Source organism: Micrasema longulum, unplaced genomic scaffold, assembly GCF_059751315.1.
Source record: "Micrasema longulum isolate JH-2025_06_02 unplaced genomic scaffold, ASM5975131v1 h1tg000020l, whole genome shotgun sequence".
NCBI classification, from domain to species: Eukaryota; Metazoa; Arthropoda; class Insecta; order Trichoptera; family Brachycentridae; genus Micrasema; species Micrasema longulum.
Genome location: NW_028277228.1, coordinates 776,877 through 800,827, shown reverse-complemented (window position 1 = coordinate 800,827; position 23,951 = coordinate 776,877). Strand labels below are relative to the sequence as shown.

The 23,951-nt window shown below is 33.6% G+C and overlaps 1 protein-coding gene across 2 annotated transcripts in view; it reads left to right on the top strand.

Annotated features, from left to right (window-relative positions):
- Nucleotides 1-23,951, top strand: part of Tsp (Thrombospondin) — a 60,984-nt gene that overhangs the window by 31,103 nt on the left and 5,930 nt on the right. For both annotated transcript variants that reach the window (XM_088243175.1, XM_088243167.1), the window contains exons 3-14: nt 5,506-5,655; nt 7,840-8,045; nt 8,808-9,036; nt 10,576-10,743; nt 14,920-15,039; nt 15,269-15,489; nt 17,040-17,261; nt 17,725-17,979; nt 18,694-18,801; nt 19,871-20,039; nt 20,728-20,905; nt 21,956-22,131. In XM_088243175.1, the coding sequence (XP_088099301.1) occupies nt 5,506-5,655; nt 7,840-8,045; nt 8,808-9,036; nt 10,576-10,743; nt 14,920-15,039; nt 15,269-15,489; nt 17,040-17,261; nt 17,725-17,979; nt 18,694-18,801; nt 19,871-20,039; nt 20,728-20,905; nt 21,956-22,131 (2,202 nt within the window). The remainder of the gene's footprint in view (nt 1-5,505; nt 5,656-7,839; nt 8,046-8,807; nt 9,037-10,575; nt 10,744-14,919; nt 15,040-15,268; nt 15,490-17,039; nt 17,262-17,724; nt 17,980-18,693; nt 18,802-19,870; nt 20,040-20,727; nt 20,906-21,955; nt 22,132-23,951) is intronic.

Here is a 23,951-nt window from a genome sequence, read left to right as displayed (position 1 = left end):
ACTGGATTCAACTCCCTGGGGAGCTGTTTATATTTACATATTACAACAGAGATGAAGAACATTTAAGAGAAGGTAATTTAGAAGTCTAGGCATCTACAGGGCTTGTTACTACAAAATACAAAAATCTACAGAAAGTCTACAAAAATTTGGACAAACTCAAAATATTGCCAGTAAATTTTGTTTGCAATACTGAAAAAGTCTGTCGAGATCTTCTTGCATTTTTACGCAGTCAGCGTGAGATTAAATACAGGCGTAAATGTTCATGTCATCAGCAAAAGAGATGTAATTACAATATTTAAAACATTTGTTTATGTCATAAGTATATGCATTAAAGAATAAAGGGCCTAGATAGGCAAATAAACTAAGTTTCCTTTAGTCCACTTCTGACTTGTTTTAAGGATCGTACCCATCTCACTTCACGCTTTCCACCTTTAGAAGAACAACATGACAAAAAGGCTCGACTTACTAGCTCAATTCGATGTAATATTTAGTAATCACTGTTAAAATAAAATAGGAAAGAAGTCATTAGTTAATTATACCACGATAAAAAAGCTTGTGTAGCTTTGAAACCGGTCGATGGAAGAAAAAAAAGTGGTTAAAAACAAAATTGTTACATATATTTTTTTTATTCTATCCAAATTTACTTGTATACATCTAGTAAATGTTATAACTGTAACTCTCCAAGAAAAGAGACTAACTCTTGTGCTTGGAGAGTGACTTACACTGTTATAGTTGTTTATTTATTAGAATTTATATACTTTGAAATATACGGGTAAATGAGAATAATATTTTATTATAATGAATAACCACAAAGTTAGAGCTTTAAATATAAAATTAAGTTGATTATTTGCGTCTCAAAAATAGGAACATGACTCGACAAATTGTTTAAAATTAAACAGGCACGGCCTTCTCACTTTGTATTTTTACTGTAGTGTAGGACTTGAAACCCTTGCTTTTTACTTTCGCTGTGCTTGTGACCGCGACCCCGCAAGCAAGGCTTTGCGACCCACAGGTTGAAAAACGGTGATTCAGATGGTTTTACCCTTAGAGTAATACTCGTAACCTAATAGAGTCGCGCATACGGATAAAAACCATTCAATGATTATTGACCACGAACATAACTACAAATTACAACAATACAACTGGCCGTTGGTGCTCGAGTTAAAAATTGAAAGCGCAAACCGAAACCGTCCATTACACGTTTGTTGTTAAGCTTAAAACCAAACCAAAAATTTTGAACGTTTTTGTTTTATGCAATAGAGCTTAAGGGCTTCTCTAGAGAATTTTACACAAAATATATGCAAAAATTATATATTGAAAAGGAGATCACCCAGTAGCTCAATGACAAATAACTATCGACGTGCTAATAAGCAACGTGATAACAATTTCTCACCATGGCTGTTTATCGAATTCGCAATCACAATGGAACATCCGTGAACACCTAATATTAAACGTCAAAATATTTACGTTTCGCGACGTATAATCCTGCTGCGCAATCACATATTTGAATTTCACCGGTGTAAATATGGAAAATATTCCAAAACTGTTATTTTTATTTATTTATTTATTATTTATCACGCTAATACCTCTAATATACTCGGTATACCCTAATTGAATTTTAATTATTTTTCTTATTTTGGCATTTATAGAAATCCACAAACATAAAATCAATTATTTTTTGTATATAAGGAAACTTTGTAAATATTTAAGTTCGTTTGTTTGAAAATGTCCTAACAAGACGAAACGCGTCACAATATACCCTTTGTATATTTTACAAAAAATAAAGTAGAATTATAATCCAATAAATTTGTTTTATTTTTGATACATTACCAAATTAAAGTCTGCATACACAATAAATAAATTGAAAAATTAGCCCAAAAATGTATGGAGGCTGGGTGATCTCCTTTACGCAAATCTTTTAATTTAAAGCGATCGCTGGTCTTGTTCCCTCTTGGTTAAATATTTATTTAAAAAATGTAATAACTTGTAATAACGGACAGGGCCGGTTTAAGATTTCGGGCCATTTAGGGCACTCGACTTTACCCGCAGCCCGCTACCGGCTTGCGCAGCGAACTAACGGGACCCAGCTTGTCACTATAGTTTACTGCAATAAGTGTAAACATTTCTCTTTTTATCGACAATTGATTCGCACTCCCAGAAGTACACTGTCGAAGCCTCAATTTGACCGTTTTGAGAACAATGGGGAGTGTAGTACCAAAACTGTTTAGTTTAATACCTGTTGAAAATCGTGAGGAAAAAAACCTAAATACAATTTTAAAATTAGTCAAAAACTTTTTAAAAACAGCAAACGAAACTTAAGTGTGCCCATAAATATATTACAAAACAAACAAACAAACAAACAAACCATCACGCCGTTTCCCCGTAAGGGTAGGCAGAGAGGATAGAACGCCACAACACTATATTTGCATACAGATCTCGCTTCCTCTACATTCATACATCTTCTCATGCACGCGCGCCGATATTTCCGACTTTTGACATGTCCATCTTTAAGTATTTGTTGGATTTGGCCATGCCATGTCTTTCTCGGTCTTCCTCTATTTCAGCATCCATCAACATTCGCATTGTAAATATTCTTAGCCGTTCTCTCGCTGTCCATTCGTTCTACGTGTCCAAACCAGCGCAGAGCTCCTTTCTTGATTTTGTCGATAATGCTTGGCCTTACACAATGTACGGATCTCAACATTTGTGCATCTATCGTACATAGTTTTACCACACATTCGCCTGAGAGATCGCATTTCGACAGCATTCGGCCTACTTTCATCCCTGTTTTTCCATGTCCATACTTCGCTCCCATACATCAGGGACGGGACCAGGACTCCGTTGTTAACTGCCAATTTTGCCTCTTGTGACAAGCATTTATTTGCGAAGGTCGATTTAAGTGCACCGTTCACTCTGTTCCCGGCACTCACCCTCCTTTCAATATCTTTCTCAGTCATTCCATATTCAAATATATTATATTCTTCATTTATTATTAAACTATTTACTTACCTTTTATAAATTTAAAAAAAATGTAATGTAACCTCCGGACAAGCCTCGGCTTTGCGGGAACAAAAATACGATTATGTAAGTTATTTTATTTGTTAAAATAAATAAAACTATAAAAAAAGTTTTACCACATTTTTCTTGTAATCTGTGTCTCTCTTAGAACACTCGCGTATCTCTACGATTCTTTTTAAGCAAAATATACCTATTACATACTTCAGCATTCTTTGAAATCGACCAAGTTAATTGTGTCGGTAAATATCAAAAATGGTTAAACTAAATGGTTTTTCAGAAAGAACTTTTTTCTGTAACAGATTATCGCAATTTATTTAAAGGACAAGATCTGATTTAAATGTACTTCATATAAATAAAATAATAAGAGAATAAACAGTATCCATGAAAATAAAGAATCATTTTGAATTTTACGGAGTTTGATATATTTTTTATTTTATTTATTTAAACGCCTTGTACGCTTTTACATGTTTTACATACATATATTCAAATAAAGACAGACATGTTTTTTACACAGACGTAGCAAAAACTATAAATGATTTTTAGAAGAAAAATAAAAATATTAAAATTATCATCTTTACATATTAGTATAAAATATATAGGTACATATACTAAACATATTGTACATACATATATTGCAGTGGAAAGAACAGAAGTGCATTTTTAAATATGAAGACAAAAAAGCATTTTACACAAAAGTAGTAAAAAGTAAGAATGAATTAAGAAGAGTAAGAAAAATAAGAAAATATAAAAAATCAATCATCATTACATATTAGTAAAAAATATATGGGTACACATAATAAAACACACATATATTGCAGTGCAGAGAACAGAAGTGCTTTTTTTCGTATGGGTTATATTAAAATAATCTTAAAATTAGAAGAAATTAGAAAAATACTAATTTAGAATACAGATATAAGTCAATAAACGGTAAACAATTATTTCAATTTGAAGATAGTAAATTGATACACTGCTATAGAATTCAGAATAGTCCAAAAGGAGCGTAGAATAATATTTGAATACATCGGACTGTGTCCAAAAATCCCCCTACTCTGCCCCACTTTCGCCGCGCGCATTCGGGAAGTCGCCGCGTAATGTTGCCAGATTCGAAAAAATATAATCATATCAGGGTATAATGTAACACAAATGTAAGGTAAAAAAAAACAATTTGTTACCTACACTAAAATTTTATTGTGCACGCGGAAACATTGATTGACACAACAGAGAAGATAAGGAAATAGTCATTTAATATGATTAATTGAATTAATGAACTTTGAACTTAAAATATAAAACGAATTTTATTTTACATAAAACGGATATTTTTATATCATATTGAATAATATTTGATGTTTTAAAGATAATGTTGGTTAAATGTCCACCACGGCGTTGTTTAATCCGAGGTCCAATTTTCATTAGTTTTATCATTGGATGAGCAAAGTAGGATAAAAATACTACCCTGGCAACACTAACGAATATCCATTTTGTTTTCTTTGACAATCTGACAGTTGGAAAAATAATTCCATTTTTAAGTAATGCATTTGCTACTTACACATGCATTTGCTAATTACACATAAAATGTGATCCCATCCTGTTTCTTTAAGATCCCAGCAGTATTTCCACACTTTAAAACGACACAACACGGCATAGTTGAATTCGAATCGGGAGTTGCGTACTGAGCGACGTATACGTAAAAACTAATGGATCAAAACGTAAAACTACTCTTTTAAGAGTAGTTTAGTCGCCTTTGATGCGCGTATGCGGTTTCTGGACTATTCTTAATTCTATGGTTTGAACGAACGTTGAGTTATGAACGCAGTTTAACCACACTTTTTGTATATTTCCTAGGAGAACACTCGCGTATCTCTACGATTCTTTCTCAGCAAAATATACATACCACAAACTTCAAAAATTTGATAGAAAGAGTGTTTTATGAAACGTGTAAACCCGGTAAAAATTAGAGCATTTTTTCGTACAGCGAAGTATCTCGCAAATGTATAAAAAAAATAAAAAAAATAAAAATGAACTACGTCACAAGTTATTCCGAATCAACCAATGATAACGCGTTGAGATAGATTTCCGGTTTTCGGGAAGCCGACTAACCAATCAGCAGAACTCACCGACTAGAACTTGTGACATCACACGCGGCACTTCAGCCCTACGGGAAATTGGATACAAAAACGTTTTATTGCGCGCGGTAAAAATTAGATCCTGAAATTATATGGCAAAGTTTCTTGAAAATGTACAAAAAATAATAAAAAAATATTTAATAAGATTGCACTACTTTGAACGACGTCACTGGTTCATATGAACCAACCAATGATATCAGAGCTGTGAAGGATATCCGATTGGCTTACAATAAACGGACCAATCGGAAAAACTGACAGGAGAACCTCTTTTCCTACTAAACATTTGCCCAAGGGGTAATGAAGAATAATTTAATCATGCTGAAGACCGTTGTACTAATTGACCTTTTGTTTTTTTTTATTTCAGTGGCCACGGCAGAGTTGGAAGATGTGATAAAGAAAGATAGCTTCGTGATCCTCATTAAGGGAGCTCGCTCTGTCAAACCGGGACAGTTGTTGGAGATCAAATTTCCTGGAGAGATGCGACACTTCAGGTTATCCCAAGAACATGACTCAGGTACTTTTTTATACTTCGTAACAACACAAATGAGGAAGCTTTTACTGTTGTCCTCTAGTACGATTACTGAGTGGAGCTTCTCGCTACTATCCGTGGCCCTGTTATATGTCCTGTCGGATATACAGATCTGGTGGCTTCCAAAATGAATTTCGAGGCTTTTCAAAAGTAATCATTTCGGCAAATTAATCATGTCCAATAAATTTAATCCCAGTCAGAGATAAATTCACTTCCCTCTTTTCTCAATCCAATGAGCATATTATGTGCTTCTGGATTACCTTCTTTCAGCAAAAAGATGCTTAGGCTACCAGATTAGAGAGAGCTTTTCTCATTTGGCAATGGGCAATTTTTCCGTGTATGTGGGCACCGCCAAGGAGACTTATGTCCTCAGATGTGCGGTATGTGATGGGCAAGCTGTTGTCCTCTAGTAACTGTCTTTTCTATAGAAATAGAAATAGTATCGTAATTGTCTTTTCTGTGGAAGTTATAACTGTTAATTTTATTTGATTTTTACAAAGAGAATCACATAATTTGACAATAGGATAAATTTGTAGAAATTTGCAATAATTTCCATCTTTTGTATCCATGTAATGAATTAAATTAACCACCATTAAATGTAATTAATTACTTATAATTGCCATACTTTTAAATAACAACAACAGTGGTGTTATTTTAAATCTTCTCTACCCACTAAAAAGTTATTAATTTGAAGATTTTTATTTTTTTAATGCAACTACCCTTTGCTTCATATAATGGCCACACCAATGATTTATTTATTTATTTACTAACGGACATTATCCATGTATACAATTTATAAGGTTTAAATATTACAATAAAAGAATAGTTTAAAACATTTTTAAAAAAAGAAAGAAGCATTGACAAACATAAGGGACATCGAGACAAGATCTGGACTATTTATTTAGGGCTCGTTTAAATCGTTGTAAACTTAAACCAAAAAAGTCCAGATCTTGTCTTGAGTTAACAATATGACAAAGGCGGGTCATAGGAGAATTTAGGCCATAGTTTGTTCTATGCTGATCGATGAACAGTACTTCATTGTTTCTCAATCTACGAGTCGGAATATTGAATTTTACTTGTCCCAGTAATGATTGAACGTCAAATGATATATAAAACTAAAACATTTAAGTTTGTAAGTGAAAATTCTTGATGGAAGTTCATTGTAATTTATTATATAAATAAAACACGAGTGATACTTTAATCAACTCATTAGTTAACCCAAAGAAAATTTGTTGATAATGATCCTTAAGATAAAAATAACTTTATTTAATTTACTTACATATAACTTTGAATTATCTATCCTTACTTCTGTTTTGTATAAATACATTTAACTCTTTAATAAAGATACCAGTCTCGAAGATGTCGCAAAAGCGATGAAACCGGTCACTGGATATTCCAAATGTGTGGATTAAAGTATCACTCGTGTTTTATTTGTACAATAAATATATAAAACTATTTAAAAAAACAGAAAAAAAATAAGACGGTTTGGTCAATTCAACATAATTAAGTGTTTTGGGTAATGTTTAAGGTCGCAATAATGTTCTAAATAAAAATCTTCATAGACAGTTTCACGTGTCCGTATTAATTGGAGGTTTAATCATCGGTGTGGCCATAAATAAAGCAAAGTTTAGGTGCATGCAAAAAATAAAAATCCCCAAATTAATCACTCTCTAGGGCCTAGGGGATAGAGAAGATTCAGAATACCACGCCAGCGGTGCTATTCTGAACCGCTCTCGTGGCCGTAGAAAACACTTTATCTTGTGTATTGTGTATGTAAATACGCGAGATAAATTATTAAAATTTGATTGAAAAGTACATATACTGCAGCGTCAATTGATATTTTTTATAAAATTAATGTAAGATGATCAGTCTTATACTTCAAGTGTCAGTCCGGGGACTATCAAATATTCTTATGCAAAAAGACCTTTTATTAAAAACAAATATTTCATCTCAACCGTGTCAGAAATCGAACGTGAGACCTCTTATATGGGAGGCAAATGCTCTGGCCATTGGACCACGAGGAAGATCTAAATAAACACAACCTTAAAACATACTTATAAACGAAATGATACAATAATTAATTGAATTAAATATAGCGGAGTGACCCATCTCAAATCAGTTCTCTGGACCCAATACGAAAAGAATAATTATTTGAATTAATGATTGCAGTCACGATGCAGAACATCGATGAAGCCCTACGGTGGTCAGTACCAAAGGGCGGTCCCTTGGGAGTAGTGTGGACTCAGGGGGATGAAGATGGAGACTTGGAGGCGTCCCTGAAGTTGTACCACTCTTGTAACTCTCTGGCGACCCTGAAGGCCCGATCCTCTCCTAGAGATGTGTTCTCCACTATGGAAGTGCCCTCTGTCAAGCTGGTTGGTATATAAGCAGACTACAATTTGTCAAATAAAATTTATTTACTTTTTTAAAGACTGTGCAAAAAATCCCTCTGGAAAAAAACAGTGCTGGAACACAGTGTTATATTAGGTATGAAACAACAAAAACTTAATTCAGGTGTGTCCTGTTAATTAATATAATTAACATCAATGTTTTGAGTATCAAATGTTTGCAGACTGGCTGGATTTCCTCCCTAGGATCTAAATTTGTTGCAACAGAGGGGAAACATTTTTGAGAAGGGAATTTAGAAGTATAGTCATATGAACTTTAAAATGGTTCAAATAAATAATATGGTTTTAAAACTACTCCCCGGAAAATATAATCAATGTTCACCGATGGTACTACTACTAATGCTACCATCACGTCATTTCTCCGTAAGGGAGGCTGAAGGATGAACCGCTACACACATCTATCCTGACATACATCATTAACTTCTTTCACATTTATACATCTTGTCATACATGTCATGATGTCATTCAGGTGTGTCTGCTTTTGACAAGACCAGACCTGAGATTTTAGTTTATCTGATAATGCCACCTCTTTCTTGGACGTCCACTTTTTTATCCTTCTGTCATTTTGTTCTACATGGCCAAACCATATTAGTGATAGTACATTATTTAATGCACAAAATCCTTTCAGATAATTTTACTAGACCAGACATTTTCGCAGTTTTATGACTTCGGCAACCTGACGATAAATAATTAATAATTTGATTCAATAACTCATATCCTTTTTTCTAGTACCGAGACAAGCATGTGACAGTTCACATTCTCTCTGGTCCAGCTCTAGATGCACTGGGCTGTGTGGAAGGAGACCAGATAGTGAAACCGCATTCTAAGCACAAGCTGAAGGCCTCCAAGACTACTGAAAACCCACTGGATGTTATGATGGCGCAGCAGCCTTATGATGATAATGATCTCCCCAATAGAAGAGGAGATATTCCCATAATTCATACTGATAACTGCGATGGTAATCCTTTTTATTATTTTTCCTAAATTAAACGTAGTTTCCGCCTTTGTGTGGCATTCTTTATTTCTTTGATTTTATCGTCATTATTAATATCTAATTACTTATGTGTCCATTTTACACAGTCAATATGTAACTTTTATCAACAATACTTTCAGTATATCCAAAATAGACAATTAGTGAATAATTAGTACCCCTATAATGCTAAGATTTCTATATTCCCCTTTGAAAATGAAATACAGTAAAACTACAATTATGAATTGGAATCACATTAAAAACTTACTTAAACATGTTCAGCAAAGTTAATTGCACAATTAAATTAAATTAAGAGCTTCTCCTTATTTTTTATTTCTTGATAGTGATCTGGATATTTGGCAATCCGGATGACTAGAATTCGAATAAGCGGAGTTCTACTGTTCTTCTTTATGTCATTTTTTAAACCTTTACACTTTCTAAATTTGTTATAACAGAGAGGGAAAATATTTTTTGAGAAGGGAATATGGAAGTCTATGCATTTACAGGGCTTTAATAAATTACAAAAAAAACTTTCAATGCTAAAAAATTTATATAATTTTAGCTTTATGATTTATCCTCTTGATGGCTGTATGACATTTTCAATTACACTTATTTGAACGCGCCACTGTTTTCAAACAGTGTCATATTTTAAGTTTTTTTCTTTGTGACGAGATTTTCTTCGAAAAGTGTTATAGCAATTTTTAAGACAAATCTATATAGTATTGCTTTGAAGCAGCTTTTCCCAACCTTTTTAAGCCTGCAGACCGATCAAAATAGAATGAAAATTGACTATAAAAACTTTTATTTACTGGTTTTTAATATTATATACATTTTTTTATTTTTTTTAATGTATTTTGGCCAAGGCAAGGCTAAGGTACTCAGAAAAAACCGTTATCGTTTATCTTGGAAATGGGATGTTCGATCACTGATTTTGGTTTATACATTTATGAGTCCAATCACCATTGTTGCAAAGTCCAAGAAAAATGAGGCGTGATAACTACTTTTAATGACAATGTGAATATCTGTAAAGGATGTTCCATCTTTCCTGCATTCTGCTTCAAGATTATGGTGTTGTAAACTAAAATATGGGTACTTGAATTAATATATCTGTTGTGTGAAATAAATATAAAAATGGGCATTGAATATCATATTACAACAGGTATAGAAATAACAAATGATGCTGTTTTTAGTACAGGAATTTTAAAATGTTTGACAAGTATTTCTCTGGACCAGCGGAAAATCTCAACAGACCGGTATCGGTCCGCGAACCGGCTGTCAGAAAACGCGGCTTTAAAGGATGAAAAGAAAAATAAAAAACTCAATTAAAAATTCAAGGTTTTGTTAACTTGTTCATTTAGTTTTAAAGTTCTCCTGAAAATTCTGTTTTTTTGAGTTATGACTATTCTATCGAATGTGCGATTTATAAATTTACCTTGATTTTACACATTTTCACATTGTCCTATGGTGAGTAGTTGCATTTGTAAAAAAAATTATCGAGATTCAGCTTTTTGTCATTTTGGTATTCAGATTTACTGGTGAGGACCATCAATGAGCTGATCAAACAGATCCAAATGTTGAAACGTGAAGTGGAACATCAACGCGGAGATATCCAGAACCTCCGACAGACCCTGGAGAACTGCGTCGGTTGTCGGGAGCCGCAGAAGGTCACCTGTGCCAATGGGCCGTGCTATCCTGGTGAATAGACATGCAACTCGCATGACGCGTGTTGCAATTATACCATAGTCATATGTCTTACTTCTATATTATATTCTGTCTTTTAGTTAGAAAAATGACTAACTTGTCAGTATGAAAGATATTAATTGCATCCCTAGGTTTATTAAATTGTATTCATAAATGTACAACTCCTTTAAATTAAATCAAGTAAGAAGTTCAATGCTTCGGGAAACTGAATTTAAAAATGTTTTCTTATATGTGGTAAAGATTAAAGCATTTAGCAAAGTTTTTTTGAAACTGTATGAAAAAATTAATAAAATATTTATTAATATTTTTATTTATATTTGGAGAAACATACGAATGGTGGCAATGATTTATTCAAAATAGTAATTATTTGTTTGGTTTTCAATTAAGACACCGTAAAACATTATTACAGATAGTCAAATATAATGGTAAGCTGGGCATAATTGCTTCCATACACGATTCGCCCCCGATGTCTATGTATTATATTTCAATGTAAATTACTAAATATTTTTGTTTAATATTCTACATTTCCACAGAGTTTTATTTGAGTGTGATGTGATACATTAAAATTGGGTTAAAATGTGTACTTATAAGCATGATCTTACTTAGCATTTAATTGATTATGTTATAAGGGATACTGTTTGTATTGTTTATTTTGATTCGATGTCTAATATTGATTTTCTTTATGTGTAACACAAATTGGATGAAAATGACTATGTTAATTATTTTATAAATGTAATAAAGCTCACTAAACATTATTCGCTGTGCATATTGCATAACTTTAAGCATTTTCAGAATGGATAATGTAACCTTCTATTGTGTGACTAGTTCTGTAGGATTAAAGAGTGATCTATTAAAGGATTTATAACATTATATCTTGTTTTCATTTGACAATAATTAACAGCACTTCTGCACCCATCGCAAATTGTCAAACAATAAAGAAGGTAGGCTACATTCTGAAAATGTTTTGGTTTAAATACGTGTATTATGTCAATATTGTTTAAGATTTTCACTGTCACGTGTAAAAATGTGTAAACATTGCTGAAATAAGAAATATTTAAACATTGTCAAAGATGTTTGTGCCAAAACAATTTTGGAATATTGTCTATTGAGCTTTACTGTTTTTTGTTATGCCCCAATACACCACTAAGATAAAAAAAATAATATCCAAGCATGAAGAAATTGCACGAATGCTTGTTCAAATGGTATGTGCAAAAAATTAAATTCACTGCAAAATCTATCATTTCTGCAATGAAAATATCTGTACCTCTGAGGCAGACGGATGCAAATCTAGAATTTAATGAAATGACATTTCGATTTTCGTATCCAGTTTGTGACCATGTTAATTTATTTAAAAAAATGCAGGTCTTATAATGAAGGAACGAATGTATTGAGATACTAAAAATACAAATTAATGTTATAAATGATTAGAAATCACTTAGAGAAAGTGGATTCTTTAGGCTTGTGTTGAACATTTGACGTTTGGATTTGCATCCGTCTGCCTCTGAGGTACAGATATATTCCCCGTTCTCTCTGACAGTTACCGATCTATTTGTTTATAAAAAATAATTATTAAAATACATTTTTTGTGATCGTTCCCGGTCAAATCATAAGTTCTATTTGGACCATATTGTAGTTTAGAACTAATGTAAAAGTTCTAGTTTTTTCCAATAGCTTTCATCATCTTTCTCCTTTCCACACCCAGTGGTGCATAGGGCACTGCATCTGTAAACAAAGTGCAGCGTATTTCGGTCATCTTGTCGTGATCGTAGAACAAAGACGAATGTGCGAAAAATACCACATTGACTTTCTTTCATATTTGATCTTGAAATGGTTTTAAAAAGGCTTTATAATCCAGGTTTGCAAAAATAAACATATCTATATATAACTGACCCACGTATCAAAGGATATACTTTTATATTTATCGAGTTGTGACATATTGTGTCAAAAAAAAAATTAAGTGCTCTCATGTAAACTTGAAGAAAATTACATGTGTCGTCGTTTTACGATCTGTTATATGAAGGTAAGGTGACCAGTCCTATGCTTCAGGTGCCAGCCTAGGAACAAGGAAACATTGCAGTTTTGACAATCTTTAATATCAATATTTTACACCGACCCTGCCAGGAATCGAACCCAGGACCTCAAGAATGGTGGGCGAACACGCCAACCACTAAACTAAGAGGCTGATTTATCTCCACTCGGTATTCTTATTTGGAATTTATACCTGAAAGCATCCACCGAGACAAAAGCACTCTTCCAGAGTTCTGGTTCTATTTCACACACAGAATTGTATTCTTCTTCCGCTTGGACACGAAAATAGATAGCTTCAGCCGTCTTAAATCACCTCGGCCTTTGTGCATAAATACTTGTTAAAATACCAGAAAATAGATAAAGAATTATGACTATTTCGTTTGATAGACCAGATTTTTTTTAATCAATAAGAACTGTACTATAAGAATATCAAATTTTACACAACCACAAATCAAAAAACCTATACAGTGGTGTTATATATATGCAATAAGTACCATTCAATTAACTTCACATTTATTTATGATAAAAGGGTGGTAAACCGATGTACTTTTCCTCAGCCAAATAATCAATATTAACAAATAAGAACTTTCCTGTATGTACAGCACAAACTTTTGTGTATAGGTCATCTAATTAAAAATATCTTACTGAGATTTACAATACATTATTGATAAATCTAACTACACTACAAGATTTTCACTGTCAAGGTTATATAATCTGTTAGAAATAATGCTATATTAATAAATTGATGATAAGTCCTACAAATGCTTTAAAAAAAATCAAATTTGAATCAAGTATGTATTACAATAATTGAATAATAATGTATAAGTAATTATCATTTTACATAATATTAATTATTATTTGAGAATCTCATTAAAAAAACTTTCAACAAACTAAGTTGTTTGTAAGACTGCCACATTATAAATCAATTTACACAAAATAAAATTAATCCTACTTATTATCCGACATCGATTAAATTAGTAAAAAATGTACATATTGACAGTGTTTATGACGAAGGCATTATGGAAAAAGCATTTTCATTATTTTGAATGTGTTTTCAACCAATTCCGTAAGTCTGGTACATATTCTTTCGCAAACACCTTTTACCTGTTGGTGCAATCCTTTTGCTGGAATGTGCATAAGACTAACGTAATTGGTAATCAAAACAGAATAAAACTAATAAAACAACATTGGCTCAAATAGCGGTTTGAATCTTTTGTCCTAAACACAGTTGACATGTATGTATTTGTTTTGTTTATTAATGCAAAAATAGAACTCCTTTAAAAAATTAATTATCTGTGTTCATTCCTTAATAAAGTTTTACTTTTGGTTTGAACTTCAATAGTAAAAACCATCTGAAAATCAGCCATTCCGTACTTGGCCAACATGTTAATTTATTAGTGCTGTGGGAGAAAACCCATAACTGTTAAAAGTCCTAGAGGGCTGTTTGAAGGATTTTGCTTGCTCACTCGGCCTTTTTCTTGAGTCCAATGTTAAACCGTTTGGACCTCTACAGTTCCCTGTCAGCCGCCACCTTTTGCCACATTGGACCTGCAACCCTCCTGATGTCATCCATGACCATTTGGTCTAGGGTCTACCTAAGCTTCTGTCTCCTACTCTCGGCCTCCAGTCCATAACTTTTCGTCCAACTACCATCGTACATCCAAAAAACATGAGCCGCCCAATTCCACTTTGACTGCTATTCTTTTGTATTTTCCCTGATCCACTGATTTATCTTGAGATCCCTAAGTAACACATTCAACATTTTTCTTTCTATCACTCAGTGTCATCAAGATTGTCTAAAATTATTTTTCGGAACACTGCCTATCCTAGTCGTCTTCTTTCTAATTCAGCTTTCAAATTATATCTTCCTCGTCTTAAAGTGTGACTTAAATATAGTATGTATGATTCGACTCTGCCAATATCCTGACCATCAATCTTTATTGGCTGTATTGAACTTATGAAAATCTTAGTTTATAAATACTTTTTAATAAATACTTTTCATCCAAATTAAGTATAGGAAGAGCTTGCGATCAAATTATGAACATGCTAGCCTGACTCTTGTGAAATTAGTGGTATTTTTTTTCTATGTGATTATTGGTGGAAAAGACGATATCATTTAAGTAAAGCTTTGTTCATTATCAGGTGTACAATGCCATGACACAGCAGATGGTCCTCGCTGCGGAACTTGCCCGAGGGCTATGATTGGAGATGGCCGATCCTGTCGCCCTGGAGTCACCTGCGCAGATAGACCTTGCTTTCCAGGTTAGTTGGCTGCATGTATCATTTACTAATAATTAGAAATAAATTGCAGAATAAAAGTGAAGGTGTAGTGAGGGGTACAATGAAGCTTTTAAAGTTGTATTTTTGTCAAGGTTTGACCGTAAAGATATATTTATTAAAATATTTTCAATTATTGAAATTTATCTGTATTTTTATCTATTCTAAAAAGAAAACAAGTTTTTCAAGTATGTGAATAACATATTTGTGGTAGGCGTGAGGTGTGTGGACACAGCGGAAGGAGCTCAGTGCGGCCCTTGTCCGAGTGGGTACGACGGAGACGGGCGGTCTTGCCAGCGTCGCCAAGTCTGCACGGCAGACACCTGCTTCCCCGGAGTGTCGTGCCAACAGGTGGACTCTCCCCCCTACTACCGCTGCGGAGCTTGTCCCCAGGGTTACGAAGGGAATGGACAGGACTGCAGGGATGAAGATGAGGTGAAAACTTCCACTCAAATTTTTTAACTGTCTACCATATCTTAAAAGTTTTTCATCCATTCGTTTTGAAAAATTAAACTTCAGTTTTGATGCGTTATTTGGAATCGGCTGGTTAAACGACCAATATTGGTTTTGGTCCAATATGGGTTGTGGTCCCATGAGTAGTGTCGTGGACTCCAGATCAGGAAGTCAGAGGGTCGAATCCCACTCTACTACAACTTGATTCCTATTTTCTAACACAGGTGTTTACAACTAAAAAAATATCAACATATTAGAACAGAGATGGAGACCATTTTAAAGAAAGAAATATGGAAATCTAGCAATTTACACGACTTACTCAATGAATCTCTTCACAACAATAAAGGTTTTATCTCTGACTTCACTAAAATCAACAGATGGAAGAATTAAAGAAATATGGATGTTCAAACTGATCAAAATGGTGAATGTTACACAGTGTGTAAAGTGACCACTTAAACCAACCAATGACAATTCATAAGCCCTGAAAATGCCTGGACCTCCATATTTCCTTATCTAAATGTTCTCCATCTCTTTTGCAATTTAATTGTAAATATTTTTTTATATTTTTTTTATTCAGATAACAAATGTAAGTAAACAATATTAATACTAAATACAATTTTTATACTAATTAAATACATTTATTTATATTAACATTAACGTTTCCCATTACGTAAAAGAAAAAAACAATTCTTGTGTACAACGCTATTAATATTTTTAGGATAACATATTTATTACAAAAAAATAATTATAACGGTGTTTTTAATCAGTGCTACACAGAGAAGAATTATAGATGTAACTTTTCACATCTTTCTTAAATATAGGGTCAAAGCACCAATGAATGACCGTTTAAGGTTCAGCTTGTAGTGAAATCCACATTAAAGATATAAATTTCCTTATTTAAGAGTACAAAATAAAAGAAAACAATAAAAAACACATTAATTTTTAAGTACTTTTACTTTTTTATTGAAATACGAGTATTACAATTATGATTATATTACTCCAAAAAAATTGCAGAATCACCAGTGAATGACCACTACTACCCCAGTAAAAATAATACTCAGATTTAGTTACATCATAACATTATAAAACACCCTAACACATTAGAATATGGATATATTCAAATAATTGCATAAGAAATAGCATCAAATAAAACGCTTACCACACCTTTCCTTATAAAAACACTATCAATCTCAGAACAATAACGGGAAGACGCACTATTACCTTTTGACAACTCACAGTTCAAAACTGATAGATTTGTTTGTTACCAAAAGATGTGTCCGCCTACTGCTTTTGTCATAGTTTCTAGTGTTAAAAGTTTTTGACTGGACACATGTAGCAATTCTTATAATATTGTGTTTTATTAACCAATGTTCATTTACTGGTGCTTTTGTATTCCTGACTGCACTTTTTATTTTCTTTGTTCATTTTATAAATGAAAAATATTCCTCTGTATCTCTGTAAGTATAATGATGTTGTGCTGTAGTTGTTTTTAATTTGGGAATTAGGATATTACTAACCAGGTATGTTTCTAGTGTTCCCGCGCTCGGCCGTGCGACGAGCGGGTCCAGTGCTCCAACCTGAACCCCGGCTATCGCTGCGGCCGCTGCCCTCACGGGTACACCTCCGTGGGCAGCTCTCAGGGGGTCGGCCTGGCGCACGCGCAGGCCAACCCGCAGCGCTGTGAGGACATAGACGAGTGCAGCGACGGAAACAACGGCGGGTGCACTCCTAATTCCAAGTGTATCAATTTGGATGTGAGTCTTTTAAAACAGTTTTAATTTTAAATAGTGTTAACCGATGACGTATAATTAAATAGACACGTTAATAGCGCAATGAAAACAGCATTTTAATTCATGGGTAATGAGGAAATCCAGCCCTACGAGAAATTAGATACAAAAAAGTTTTTCTTGGGCACTGTAAAAATTAGAACACTTTACATCTTACTATATTTAAATAATATATCAAAGAGTAAAATTGGAACAATACTTAAATGCTTGATTTCTCAAAACAGATATTTGAGAGTTAAAACTTTTTGCTAGTATACCTACGATATATAAAAATTGAAAAAAAAATTATAATAGCAAATAATTTGTTTTTTTTAAATCCACTGAACTTCCTCTTTCTAATTGATCACCAAAAACACTGAAACCCGTCCTTATTCACCCCAGATTACAATACTTGTCATTTTTAATATCAACTTTGATGGATATATCTCAGGGCTCCTTCCGGTGTGGAGGGTGCAACACGGGTTATGGAGGTAACCAAACTATTGGCTGTCACATGGGCCCAGGGTACTGCCCTGATGGGACTGTGTGTGACCGGAACGCTGAATGTTATGGGATCCACTATGGAGGGCCTCGCTGCTTCTGCAAGGTGGGCTGGGCTGGAGATGGACTCATCTGCGCCAGTGACAGAGACTTGGATGGATGGCCGGACACTGATCTAGGCTGCCCCGATCCCAGATGCAGAAAGGTATTTCAATTAAATTATTTATATCTCTCTCATATTGATTTTTAAAAGTTCATTCAGATTTTCTAAAATATTTGTTTTTTGCATTACAACGAGCCGAGAGGCACTATTATAGTGGTGAATTTACAGAGCAGAATACCGAGGTTTGAGAAAATTCACATTTAACTATCATGATCTCACCGGGAATTGAACCTGGAACCCTCTGTGCATGGGCATCTTAGCCATTACACTGTAGGGTTAATTTGTTGATGCAGAGAGCTCCTACAACAGTTGGACATGTTGAAAAATACAGAATTTGGTTATGAAGTGCAAGAGTAACAGCGATAACTGAATTGAACTGACCTGATATATTCCATGTCTGAACTTAACTCTACTGCTAACAGTATGGATGCTATTGCTTTTATAGTAGTTGTCCAAAGTATTATCTTTACTTCCGAGAGGAGAATCGGGATCATCTTCTATTTACCTCTCTGTCAGCAATTAGAAATGCGTACTAGGTAATCAATATTTTGGATGTTTTGATTATTTCGTTTTTTACATACAGAACACGCATAATCCACCTTCTACACTGCCCTCAAGACAATAGATAGTAGATCAGGCGACAGTGGGCGTTGGTTTCCAGGTCAAATAACCTTCCTTTTTTTCTATAAGGCCAAATCACCATGCATTTAAATTACATTTCACAAAATATATCGATGTAATTTTTCATCATTGCAGGATAACTGTGTGACAGTCCCCAACTCTGGACAAGAAGATGCAGATCAAGACGGACTCGGAGATGCTTGCGATACTGATGCTGATGGTGATGGTGTACCCAATAGTCCTGTAAGTTAATAAAGCCGCCATTCTCACAACCACCCCTTATAAAACATAAATGTGAATTGCAACTCTGACTCAACTCCTAGATTGAAAGTGCTTTACCAAATTTTGTTTTTTGTGTTCTATACTCAAAATAATCACTAAACTATTTGAGGTCATCATTAGCAATCCCTATACTTTTTAATTTACACAGAAGTCTACTTTTTTCGATCACCTTGAATGCTCTTTTGAAATCTAAGAAAACTGCTACTATACGCTGTTTCTTTTCAATACAATGTTTTCTCTGATTAACAATATAATTTACTACAGTTTGACACAAGTATCTGTTTCTAAATCCAGATTGTTCACTCACTAACATTGTATCATACAAATATAACGCAATGCACACAAAATTTAAACAACTGGAATTTTACTCGGTAGTTTGATATAATTTTTTCATATTTTTTACTACCTACTATAATTTTTAATTAACTTCATTGATACATTTGTTATTGCAAGTACTGAAACTTGTCACATTTAATTTCATTCTTTTTCTACTACGCACTTGATTCACAAAATATGGTGTTTTAGATTTTGCGTGGAAGTTTTTTTATATCTCGAAAACAAGTAAAGATATGAGTGGATAAAAGTATTATGTGACAGAAACAAAAATCAGGCATATCTGGGGTTAGAGTTCTGAACACCAATACAATTATTGATAAAATAACACCTTCATTTACTCTCAAAATCGGTTTTCTTCTACTTTTTGATGATGCAGGTGGCTTTATGTGAAAGGTCCAGGCCATACATAAAATCTTCATTTATGTAAAAAAAAGTAAATTTTTAAACATTTACAACATAACTTTAATTGAGTTATGCCCACGTAGAAGTGTATGTGTGATTTTGTTTTTTCAAATAAAAAAATGCTTTTTTCACAAAATTCAATGATTGTCGATGGTACCTCTTTGCTATATATAGGTACCATTTTACATTGAAATAAAACTGTTGTTTTTTTTGGGCAGAATCCAATTGTCTTATTGCCGTATTTAATAGTATTTCAAATTTGTTAATATCTTTACTCAACATATTATTTTAGGATAACTGTCCATTGAAGTTCAACCCAGAGCAGAGTGATTCAGAGACAGGAGGAGGTGATAAAGTCGGTGACGCTTGTGACAACTGCCCCACTGTTCCTAACGCAGACCAAGAGGATACTGACAAGGACGGACTGGGAGATCCTTGCGATCCTGATATAGATAATGACAGTAGGTCTAAATCAAATGTATTTCCGTTTTGATTGGCGTCTTGTCATTAAATCAAAACAGCTACCCAATACTGTCATTTTTGATAGAGCATTCGATCAGCAATAAAAAGTATGCATTTATTTATTTAAAACATTTAAGTTTGCTAGCCGAAATTCTCGATTTAATTGAAATTCATTGTAATTACGAATTCTTATAATTACAGTAATATTACATGCATAAACAAGAGCATCTTGCTCCATTAAAGAGGTAGAAATGTTGAATATTAATTTTTAATTGGTATTTATATATAAATGATCTTTTTTGACTAAAATAAAAAATATGAATTGAAATGACATATTATGGTGTTAAACCAAAGGCAGACACAGTCAGGAACAAACAGGTATTGAGTACTTCTAAGATAAAGACACTGAGGATGATGGCTGACAAAATGAAGGAGGGACTGGTACGGTCATGTCCAAAGAATGGACACCACCTGAATAACCACCTGAAATGATACTCTGAAAGGTCTTCTGGTTGCAAATGCCTACATAAATGTGTAACATTTAAAACGAAGGACCTTTAACTGTTGAAAACAGTTTTAATTTTCCAGAATTTATTTTTGAATGTTATTTGCATTACATTACATTAATACATTTGGTTTTTACTCAGACTTTCTAGGGGGTTCTTAATCTGTATGAATTGTTTTCAGGCATCCCAAATCACTCTGACAATTGCCCTCGTAATTCCAACATTGAGCAGCGTGACAGTGATGGTGACGGTCTTGGTGACGTCTGTGATAACTGTCCCCGGGTCCCCAATCCTGATCAAAAGGACTCAGATAATGATCTAGTTGGTGACGCTTGTGACAGTGACATTGATAGAGATAGGCAAGTGTTTGAAATATTAGTCTGTCTTATATTCAAAAAAACTTTTCAGTGCAGTGCCCTATGCACCATTGGGTGCGAAAGGGGGATAAAAATAATGATGATTTTAAAAATTTTGAAATAAGAATAAGCTGATTTTCTAGAATGGGCATTTGTGGGGGATTTTTTTTTATGGCAAAAAATTTGTTCCAGTCTTTTTAAATTCTTATTCATCTTTATGTTTAGTAAGGTTAGTAAAAAATAAGTTTAAAAATTCTCACCGCTGTCTATCTTGAAAACCAATCCAAAACAAAGATTTCTGGTCTATAAAAATTCCCCCCTTTAATATATATATTCATATTTTCAACAGCTTCATCTCTTGAAAATATATGTATTTACCCAGCGTTGGATTTAACAGGATCTAGTGCCTCGTCACTTTCTAAAAAGGGCCTGGAATATACACGTTTGTAAATTAATATGAGCACATCATTCTCCCCTCCTTTGTAAATAAGTGTCTGTTTCTTTTTGCTTACTTGACCTATGATAGGTCCAACTCTGTATTTACCTGTACGCACTCAGTGCAGTTAGTCAGGCAGATGTTTATGAAAAAAAACTTAAAACCTAACTGTTCTCTAAATCGTTTTAATGTTAGTTTTTTTCCAAATAAAGAGAATAAGACACAACAAAAAAATTAGACAAATTAGTCAACAATTCATAGCATCTTCACCATATACTGCGCAAATATCGCAAGCAGCTTTGGTATCATTATTCCCTCGATTAAACGCAAACAGAAAGTATCGAAAATGGTCACTTTTGTCTACTTAACATTCCATTTTGAAGGCTTGTAATCAAATAACATAACATTTGTAACGTAAAAGCTAAAACAGCATATTGTAGAGCAGAAAATTCTCTTTCGAATGACGTATAATAACAAAGGTCATTTTTTTTAACTTTTGGTGCCCAATAACTATTGACCAAACATTATATCAGAACATTTTTATACACCATCCTTGATGCTTATTACATAAAAATGAGGTAATACATTATTAATAAATATAACTGTTAATGTTGCAGAGATGGTATTCAAGACAGCGAAGATAATTGCCCTAAGATTCCCAACAGCAACCAGCTGGATACAGATGGAGACGGTCGAGGTGATGCATGTGACCCTGACTCTGATAACGATGGCATTGCCAACACTAAAGATAATTGTCCCCTGGCGTACAACCCCAACCAAGAAGACATTAATGGTAATTTCATTCAATATAAAATAAATTGTGAAATAAACTGCTAAGCAGCAAGTTAAATGGACAAATATTTTACTCATATTGATAGTTTTCACTCACACAAAACATTTTTCAATTTTTATACTTCTTCTTAAATTGGAAAATGTTTTCAGGCGTTGCCTAGTATGTGAGTGAAATAATTCAATCAGATGAATCTCAAACACATCAATAAAGGTTTCAGCTCTTTAACTTCACAAATATCGACAGATGGAAGAATTGAAGGAATATATATGTTTAAATAAAGGCAGAATGGTGAATGTTACACAGCGTGTAAAGTGGCCAATTAAACCAGCCAATGACAGGTCATAAGCTCTGTAGATGCCTAGACTTCTATATTCCCTTCTCTCAAATATTCTCCATCTCTGTTGTAATATGTCAAAATTATTTTTTAAGATTATTTATTTGTTTTCAAATATAATTCGTAATATGATTTTTTTTATTGAAGATCAATAGCGCATGTGCGAATAACAACATTTTACAGAAAACGTATTTAAACATTCAAAAATATTTTGAACTTGAGTCATGGCCTAAATTGTGACTATATCAACAATTAGCACATGTGATTGTTTATGTTTTTCATCATCATTGGCGCTACAGCCCGTTGTGGGCCCTGGCCTCCTCCAGAATGTGTCTCCATTCGTCGCTGCACCACGCAGCTCTTCTCCAGTTCGTCTGGCCAATCGCTCTAATGTCACTTTCCACATTATCCAGCCATCTTAATTTTGGTCTGCCTCTGCTTCATCTGCCTTCCGGAGTGGTATAAATAATATTTTTTGGGGAATGGTTATCATTCATTCTGTGCACATGGCCCAACCATTGTAATCTTCTTATTTTGATGAATTGTGCAATGTTGGGTTCGCCATACAGTGCCTCTAATTCATGATTAAACCGTCTCCTCCACACTCTGTTTTGGTTGATAGCACCAAATATCTTCCTTAATATTTTTTTTTTCCAATACTAATACCATATTTTCATCTCTTTTGGTCATAACCCAGCATTCGGCACCATATGTTATGACCGGTCTGAGGAGAGTTTTGTAAATAATGGTCTTAGTTTTTCTAGTGAGCAATTTGGATCCCAGATGTTTAAACAAGCTATAATAACATCTGTTTGCTGCCGATAGCCATGCTCTAATTTCGGTACTATAATTGTTATCATTAGCCATTTCAGTACCTAAATATTTAAAGGAATTGACATTGTCTACGTGGTGTGACCCAACGTCAATTGCCTGTTGTACATAGTTTATTTGTGACTTTCTCGCAAACATATGGCGGCCTCCGTAGTGTAGTGGTCAAGACGCTTGATTCACGCACAGAAGGTTCCGGGTTCGATTCCCGGTGAGAACACAAAAATTAAAATGTGATTTTTCTCAAGCCTGGGTGCTGAGAGATATATTTATTTAACACCCATGTTTTTGATCTTAGCTTAGTATGGGTGCTTTGTGATGTAATTCACCACTGTAATTAGGCCTCCTGGCCTGTTGTGGTGCAAAAAGAAAATGTAAAAAAAAATATATATTTAGTCTTAGATGTATTTATTTTAAGACCCATCTTTATGTTTTTAGCTTAGTAAATAAACAGTCATTGTTCTGCTAGAATTTTGCAAGTACATAAATTATGGCAATAAATAATAGTAGGAAATTAACATAGGTTGTTTTTTTTATGTATAATTTTAATTAGAATCATAAAAAAAAATACAAGTAATAGAGAACTGTTGCCTGGCGGTTGTAGTAATTAACCTACAATATAATTCGGATGAATAAGTCAGAATAATATTATTTTTGG